The sequence below is a fragment of the Lactuca virosa genome, chromosome 4 (genome assembly GCF_052849685.1).
Source record: "Lactuca virosa cultivar CGN04683 chromosome 4, Lactuca_virosa_CGN04683_v6, whole genome shotgun sequence".
Classification (NCBI taxonomy): domain Eukaryota; kingdom Viridiplantae; phylum Streptophyta; class Magnoliopsida; order Asterales; family Asteraceae; genus Lactuca; species Lactuca virosa.
The window spans coordinates 321,529,447-321,537,975 of record NC_136429.1 but is presented as its reverse complement, the minus strand read 5'-3'; the positions used below and the strand labels follow the sequence as shown (position 1 = coordinate 321,537,975).

Below are 8,529 nucleotides of genomic sequence, written 5' to 3'. Positions count from 1 at the left end.
ATTTTTATTCAAATAGAAATCTAAGAAGGAAATCAATTAGATATTGATCATAAATCGTTTACGGTTCATGAATTTATGTTCATGTTCGTTTATTTATTAAATAAACAAACATAAACGAACTTCCCGCCAAACATTTCATGAATAGTTCGACGAACGTTCAATTCGTTTACGGTTCATTTATAGTGATATCCCGAAATCACTCTTACCCTTTTGAATTAACGAGCGGAATGATACCCGAAATATTCCATCCATGAAATTGTTCCACCGTGTTCATCTCAAAATTCCCAATTCCCTTATCCTTTCCCACTGATCAAATGAATTTACTCTGCAAATCCATCGAAACCCTCACTCTCAGTCTCAATTCCCCACCTCCTCCTCTTTCCCCTCGTTCTCACCAGCTTCCTTTCAAATTCACCACCACCACCACTTTCCGCCAATGTCGCCGCTCAGTTACACCCTCTTCCGCCTCCGACCACCCAGCTTCCCCCGCTTCCATGTCCGAAATCGACATGGTCCAGACAAAGGAAGGAGTCTTCGCCGCCAAACCTAAAAAAGTCGTAATCTTGTGGGACCTCGACAACAAGCCCCCGCGAGGCCCTCCTTACGATGCGGCCATGGCTCTCAAAAACATTGCCAATCATTTCGGTGAACTCGTTGACGTCTCCGCCTACGCTAACCGCCACGCCTTCATCCACCTCCCACACTGGGTCGTCGAGCAACGCCGTGATCAACGCCGTCTCGACATCCTTGAGCGTAAGGGCGTCGCTACCCCTTCCGAACCCTATCTCTGCGGCGTCTGCGGCCGCAAATGTAAAACAAATCTAGACCTAAAGAAACACTTCAAACAATTACACATGAGAGAAAGAGAAAAGAAGATGAACAGAATGAAATCCTTGAAGGGAAAGAAACGACAGCGGTTCAAGGAGAGGTTTATCACCGGAAATCACAAGTACACGGAGGCTGCTAGAACCCTAGTTACGCCCAAAACTGGGTATGGATTGGCAGCGGAGCTTAGAAGGGCGGGGGTTTTTGTGAAGACGGTGGAGGATAAGCCTCAGGCGGCGGATTGGGCATTGAAGAGACAAATGCAACATTCCATGAGTCGAGGAATTGACTGGTTAGTGTTGGTTTCCGATGATTCTGATTTCTCTGAGATGTTAAGAAGAGCTAAAGCTTCAAATTTGGGGACGGTGGTTGTTGGTGATTGGGACAGAGCATTGGGGAGGCAAGCGGATTTGTGGGTTCCATGGAATAGGGTCGAGAATGGGGAGATTACAGAAGAGGATTTGGTTCTAAGAACCAGAAGTGATGAATTTTTGGATGATGTCGACAATGGTGTGTTTGTTTCCAGTTTTGATGGGGATATGGATGAAAATATCGGACCTTTAGATGGTATTTTAGATGAATTAGTGGCAAAAAGGAGTGGATTCAATCAGTCAAAGATTTCAGCTTTTTCTGAAGGAGAAGATGAAGATGAAGATGAAGAAGATGATTACTTATCAGATAGTGATGATGAAGCTGAATATTGGTACACCTGAACATGAAATTACTTAATAACATCTCACAGATTTATGGTTATTGAGAGCTATGGATCATGTTGTCATATTGTTGTGAAGAAAAGAAGTTAATCATGTTGATAGAATTCAAGGATTTGTTCACATTGAACATAAAGAAAGCTGCTTTTCATACCAGTATGAGTCTCTTAAAAACTCCATATTCTATCCCCCCCCCCCTCTGTAATTTTTGATAGCATCTAGATTTATTATGCCCATTACATTTTCCTGAATATACATGCTGTTTTTATTTAAACATCTCGACTTAAATGGACTAATGGAGATATGGACATATGGTTGAAGATTGTGTAATTGAGGTCAAGTGTATAAAAAAAGTTCAACAAGTTGATGTGCATATATGAAGACATAGGGAATGCTGAAAGTCTCTTAAATAAATCCACCCATTGTCATAAAGAGTATCAATATGTTGTCTTAGCTTATGAGAAAAAATACGTGTAGATAGTAAATTAAAATAGAAATTGATGGGACATTTTTGTGAATTTGTTGTTCAGAGTTGCTCTCAGGTTTCCAAATGATTTTTCTGCATCAATAAGATTATTAAGGACAATATTTGAGAAATGTGCAAATAAGCATATGGCCCTGTTTTTATTTATTTATTTCCATTAAGATAAATGATTTTTAAACAATATTTGAGAAAAGTACGTTACAGTTGGGGAGATGGAAGGAAGATATAATTGTAGGCAAAACCGATTAATATTGTCAAAACTGAAGAATATTGTCAAAACTGATGAATATTGTCAAAAGCCGATTGAATGTTTATGAAATTTGTTTTTGTTTTTTTTTTGTTTTTGATATATAAGGATAAAATAGTTATTTAATATCATTAATGTGGTTTATTAGGTCTAGAAATGAACATACCTTATGCATAAAGTCCATACAATCATCACTTCCCATTTAGTCATTTGTTCGTGTTCGGTTGGAAGAACTTTTATGAGCTTTTAGAATTTAAGGAAAAGCTCGAATCAAAAAGAAAAAATTTTCATTCGGGAGTACTAGCTTAAAGCTTTTAGTTTAGATAAAAAAAAAACTCCTAATCAAAAAGCTACTGAGCCTGTTTGAGATTCCTTTTAATACAACTTTTGACTTTTAATTTTTCCAAAAAGTCAAAAAATGTCCAAAATATGGTTGGGTAATGCAAAAGATCTTTTAAAAATAATTTTTTGTGTAGAAAGAAAAGTTGGTTTTTCAAAAGTTACAAAATCCTATTTTTTGTGACTTTTGTAACTTTTAACCTGAAAATTTGGTTTTTACCTTTAAAGCTAATACAAACACATTTTAAATTTTTTTAGAAAAAGTCAACAATCAAAAAATCATTTTACAAAAAGAACTTTTAACTTTAAAAAGTAATCTCAAACACCCTCTAAAATAACTTTTTGGAGCTTTTAGCTTTTAGTTTTTATGTAATTTTATACTTTTAAAAGACAGGCTAGTTTTGCCAAACACATCATTATCAAAAAAATTTAAAGAAACAACTTTAGTGTATTTGGAAGAAATACTGAAATTTTGGTAAAATACAAATACTTTGGCATCGGTATCTCATACGTGCTAAAGGTTAAAAGTGAAAGAGGAGTTAGTTTAGATAAATGGGAAGGGTGTAATCAGTTTATGAAACTCATATAATCTTGTTGAGGACATGGAGCGTTTGTGAAACAAAAGGAGAAGAGACATTTAAGCTAAGCGGTATGGTCATCACCAACCAATTAGAAAAGTGTTGTGCCACATCAGCTCCGCTACATGTTCACTACCAAACCATTAGCCTTTGAAAATTGTTACCACTCCATATTATTTATTTATTTATTTTATCATTATATTAAATAAAAAACATAATTATTAAACATAAAAAATATTTTTTTAATAAAAAGTACATTAAATTAAAAAAAAAACATAATTTATAAAATTAAATAACATTTATAAATAATGTAGTTACCATTCCATATTATTTATATTTTTTTTACTTAAATTAAATAAACAAAACATAACTTTTAAAAATAAATAAAAAAATTTAATCGTTTTTAAAATTAGATAAACATACACATGTATATACTTCATATTAACAAAACCATTTTAACCGACAAAAATATTAGCCCACTAAAAATATGTCTAGCCCATTTGAATTTAATTAAGCCAATCTTTGTAATTTAAACCCTATTAAGCTCGATGTTGCTCTCCCTCGTTGATGTTGATGGTTCAAGTCTCACTGTGGATATAGGTGAAATAATTTAGGAGTAGTTTAGTATATATTTGTATTTGTCATTAAAAAAAAATCTCTTTTCTTCTTCTTCTTTATGGTTTCTAGAACACCTTTTATTTATGTAATTCTTTTTCCGGCGAGCCTCATTCAAGAATTTCCGGCGCCTTCCTTCGTGAACAACGACCATTTGACCGTTTGGAATAAACGAATCTCATTGGTCATTTGCAAAGCTATTCCCTCATTGGTTGTCTTCGCCCGTGGAGCAGGTCACACCACAACACACCCACGCTCCTCAGGGGCGGTGTTCATGTGTGGTTTTGTCTCCCATACCGGATGAACTTATGATAAAGAAAGAAGAAATCGAAATCAACAAGGAGTTGAAGCGAAAGATCAATTTCCAAGGATGTACTTGTTTACCTTTTCTTTTACTTGCTTAACAAAAATGGAATATGTATCATGCAATTCTATTATCATAGATTTGCATAGATTTAATTTTATAAAAAAATTTCATGTGTTAACCATAACTATATCGTTGTTATTTTAAATTAGAAATTGAAATAGAAAATTAAGTAAACTGAAAAAAATAAAGACAATTAATCATGGAAATAACATTGTTTTATTTAAAATTAAAAAGTAATGTAATGTAAAAAAAACATAGATGAAATAAACATGATAATATAAAATACAAATAAAAAATGATGAATAAGTATATATTATCAATAATAAATAAAACTTGTCTATATACAAAAATTTATAAACACTTTTTTATATATAACATTCGAAGTTTCATTTTTAAGTCTACGATTCTTATTTAAAATTAAAAATTTTAATCATTCTCTACTTCAAATGTAACATCCCAAAATTCAAGGCCAAAAATTTCATTTTTAAATAAATTACTACATAACCCATCAGTATAGAAACATTCATATGATATCTCGTGTCAAACCAAAGTGTCAGTAATCAAAACATATTATCATAAAACCATATCAGAGTGTGATCCCAAAGATCTCATGTGCGGAAAACATAGTGTGATGCGCTGCGATCGAGCCAGCTCCTTTCCTTGAAAACAAAGTACCTGAAACCAAAACTGAAAACCGTAAGCACGAAGCTTAGTGAGTTCCCCAGATACCACATACCATACAAACCAACTGATCCATACATGCCATACATAGCCAAGAGCCATACATAACCAACACATCCATAATCAAGTAAGGTGCTATGTGCCAAACATAGTCTTGCTAAGGTGCTATGTGCCAAACATAGTCTTGTTGTATTGCCACGGGCCGCACGTGGTCTTTCTTGTCAAGCCTGGGGGCCACTCCCTGGGTCTTACAGACAAGTGCCAAGGGCCACCCCCTGGTCTTCCATGCAAGCATCACAAAGACAATTATACATACTACTCTACTAGGCTATTCAGCATACAATGTGCCAGGAGCCACCTCCTGGTCTTTCATTCATAATAGTATACAGTGTGCCAGAAGCCACCTTCTGGTCGTTCATACATGTTGCCTAGCGCTAACCCCCGGGTCTTCCTACCATACATAATAACATACTGTGTGCCAGGAGCCTCCTCCTGGTCTTTCATGCATAATGCCTAGGGCTAACCCCCGGGTCTTCCTTCCATACATAAACTAAATGGGTCGGCATTGTGGCTGTAGACCCATACAAACAGTGAGGAGACTCACCTCGCACTGCTGAACTTTACTGATAAACCTCTGGCTGCTGTCCGACCACTCCCTGAGCCGCTGCTCCACTAGCTCCCCGAGCTACTAATATCAATAAAACACTTAGTTCCAAACTGAACTCTAGAAGTCAAACTAAGTCAACTCTGGCTAAAGTCAAAGTCCTGGTCTAAGTCAACCTTCTAGTTGACTCGACTCGCCGAGTCAACCCGTAGACTCGCTGAGTCCTTAAACTCAGAAGCTCTCAAGATACGACCCAACTCGCCGAGTCACCCCAGGACTCGTCGAGTTCAACGATCTCTGAGTCTCATCCTGTCCAACTCACTGATTCACCACTCAACTCATTGATGTGCGTCTTAACCAGAAGAGGTTGGGGGGTTCTGCGACCTGACTCGTCGAGTCCAAGAACAGACTCACCGAGTCCTAGGCAATCTTCAACAGACTCGCCGAGTTGTTCTTCCACTCACCGAGCCCATGCACATATTCATACAACTAATCGAGTACACCCATGTGACTCGCCGAGTCTCTCCAGTTCTCAATCCATACATTGGCTTTTCGAGCCATGCAGGGGCTCCAATCCATAGATCCACTCTTCTACAGTCTATTCCCCACGTAAAGTTGCAAACTTTACGTGAAACCAAGGAGCTAAAGGCCCAAAACACTCAAGGGCTAGGGTTTAAGACAAAGGGGCTTCACCAACAACTTATTGACATGAACTTTAAGACATTCTGGACCATTACAACCCTAGATCTGAAGTAGCAACCTCGGATGTAAGCCCCAAACCCGAAATAGACCTCAATCATGCCCAAAATGCCCCAAATCTCAACATAAGATAGATCTATTTGCAATAAAGCCAAAGCAATAGCTTATTACCTCCAATATATGCTCCAACTGAAGTAGATCCCAGATCTACACCACTCCTTTGCAGCAAGTCTCTTGATCTTCAAGCCCCTTTCCACCAAAATCACTTATCTAGGCTCTAAATTGCTTCCAAGGGCTCTCACTCACGATTTAGGGTTTTTGGATCTCAAAAGGGGAGTAAAGAGGCTCGGGAAGGGATGTAATGTTCTTTAAATAGGGCACAACCCTCAGGATTAGGGTTTTTTTCGTCCAGACCAGACTCGCCGAGTCCACTAGCCGACTCGGCGAGTCGGTCACTTACTCTATGCCCCGGATCCCGCTCCGACTCGTCGAGTTCCTCCTGGACTCGACGAGTTGACTCTTAACTTAGAGCCTTTCCTTTCTTTTATTGGTCTTTCTGATTCTGGGTGTTACAACACTCCCCCACTTAAACTAGACTTCGTCCTCGAAGTCTGCCACGACCAACTACCTTACCATCTGGTCGCCACTTTACCACAAGGTACACACTCCGCCCACCCGATCCAAACCTTGAAGATGTCATCTTCAGAATAACCCGTTACTTACTACCCTCGAGTACAACACTTTTATCCAACCGGTAATTATACTGATACTCCTGATACACTTACCCTTGATTCGCAAGGGTTTACCCTTTTTCCCTACACTGTCACTGGCCTTTCTAAGGCACTTTCCACAAGCAACAACCTTCCCAATTTCCTTCGAGGACCTATCCTCTGCTGAAACTGCAATCCTGGCCATCCCCAGTGCCGGCCATCATACCAATACTCACGGAATGACCCCCATACAATGCTCCAATACTGAAAGCTCCACCCAATCGTGAGAATTCAGACAATCCTTCGGGTAGAAGATCCATCTCTGCTACGTTTAAGGCTCAGACGAGAACGGCGTCACTGAGCCAAATCCTTTACTCTGAGATCATTCGATCCCGCGATGAGCAGCTTAGCATCATCCGACCAGCTCACGGCTTTTCACACCGAAACCCTTACCATCATTCCTGCCTGTAGTCCTGTTGACTCCCATCCGCCTACCGGATGATCCGAGACCGCCCTGGTCCCAACTGATCTACCATTACCAGGAATACCGGTTTCCCCCATGCTACCTCGGAGATACGAGCCCCCGCCCACACTCCGCGAACTAAGCTACTAATGCATGCCACGGCTTACCCACAGTCTTACGCCACTCTTGGTCTCCAATGACCTACCGCCTTCCGGACCCAACCATAATGTGGCCCACTCACATCCGGGCGGCTGCCCCGTCCTGAACTTAACTATCTAAAAAAAATCCCTGCCACTGAATCACACACCTGAGACATTCGCACTAGCGAATAGGGACCGACGAATGCTACGGGCCACCCTGTAGTCTTGTTATACTCGCTCTGTCAACTAGTGAATGCTACGGCCACCCACATAGTGATACAACACTTCTGCGCTGCTAGCCAACTAAAGCTACGGGCCACCCCGCAGTCTTGCTAAACCAGTGCTACGGGCCACACCGCAGCCTAACTATACTCACATACGATTGCTACGGGCCACACCGCAGTCTTACTAAACTAATGCTACGGGCCACACCGTAGTCTTACTAAACTAATGCTACGGACCACACCGCAGTCTAACTATCTCCACATACGATTGCTACGGGCCACACCGCAATCTTACTAAACTAATGCTATGGGCCACACCGCAGTCTAACTATCCTCACATACGATTGCTACGGGCCACACCACAGTCGCACCACACTTCGATGCTATCTGTTAACCATTGCTACGGACCGCCCCACAGTCTTACCACACTCTTCTTACTATCTGACCACTGGTGAATGCTACAGCCATCCGGTAGTCTGACAACACCTTTCCACACCGACTGGCTGCTAGTGGATGCTACGACTAACCCATAGTCGAGCATTCAAGCACAAGCTAGTACCCCCAAGTGGTACTCATGTCCCAACTGGAACTCCCAACCGATTCCTCTGCGATCTGCTACCAGACATCTCGAGAATGAGTTCTCACAATTGGCAAGTTTTTCCGAACTTCCAATTCACACTGTCCTCAATTCATACAGCCACCTGGGCCGTCTTTCTTCCTGACAGGAGAGCGAAACTTATCCTAGTTTCAAAACCGCTTCTGCTCCCATAACATGATTGTTTCTCCCCCACTTAGCTTCAGCTAAGTCTTTCCTGCACGCAAAAACCCGAGGATTTCCATTCC

At 40.1% G+C, this 8,529-nt stretch overlaps 1 protein-coding gene across 1 annotated transcript; it reads left to right on the top strand.

The window, feature by feature from the left end:
* Window positions 1–219: 219 nt before the first annotated feature.
* Window positions 220–1,809, top strand: LOC145108516 (C2H2-like zinc finger protein). The gene has a single exon (XM_079045557.1). The coding sequence runs from the start codon at window positions 315–317 to the stop codon at window positions 1,536–1,538; it is 1,224 nt and encodes a 407-aa protein (XP_078901683.1). The 5' UTR covers window positions 220–314; the 3' UTR covers window positions 1,539–1,809.
* Window positions 1,810–8,529: the final 6,720 nt, after the last annotated feature.

Excerpts from the sequence above, each read along its gene's own strand:
- LOC145108516 (XM_079045557.1), top strand. The coding sequence starts at position 315 with ATGAATTTACTCTGCAAATCCATCGAAACCCTCACTCTCAGTCTCAAT.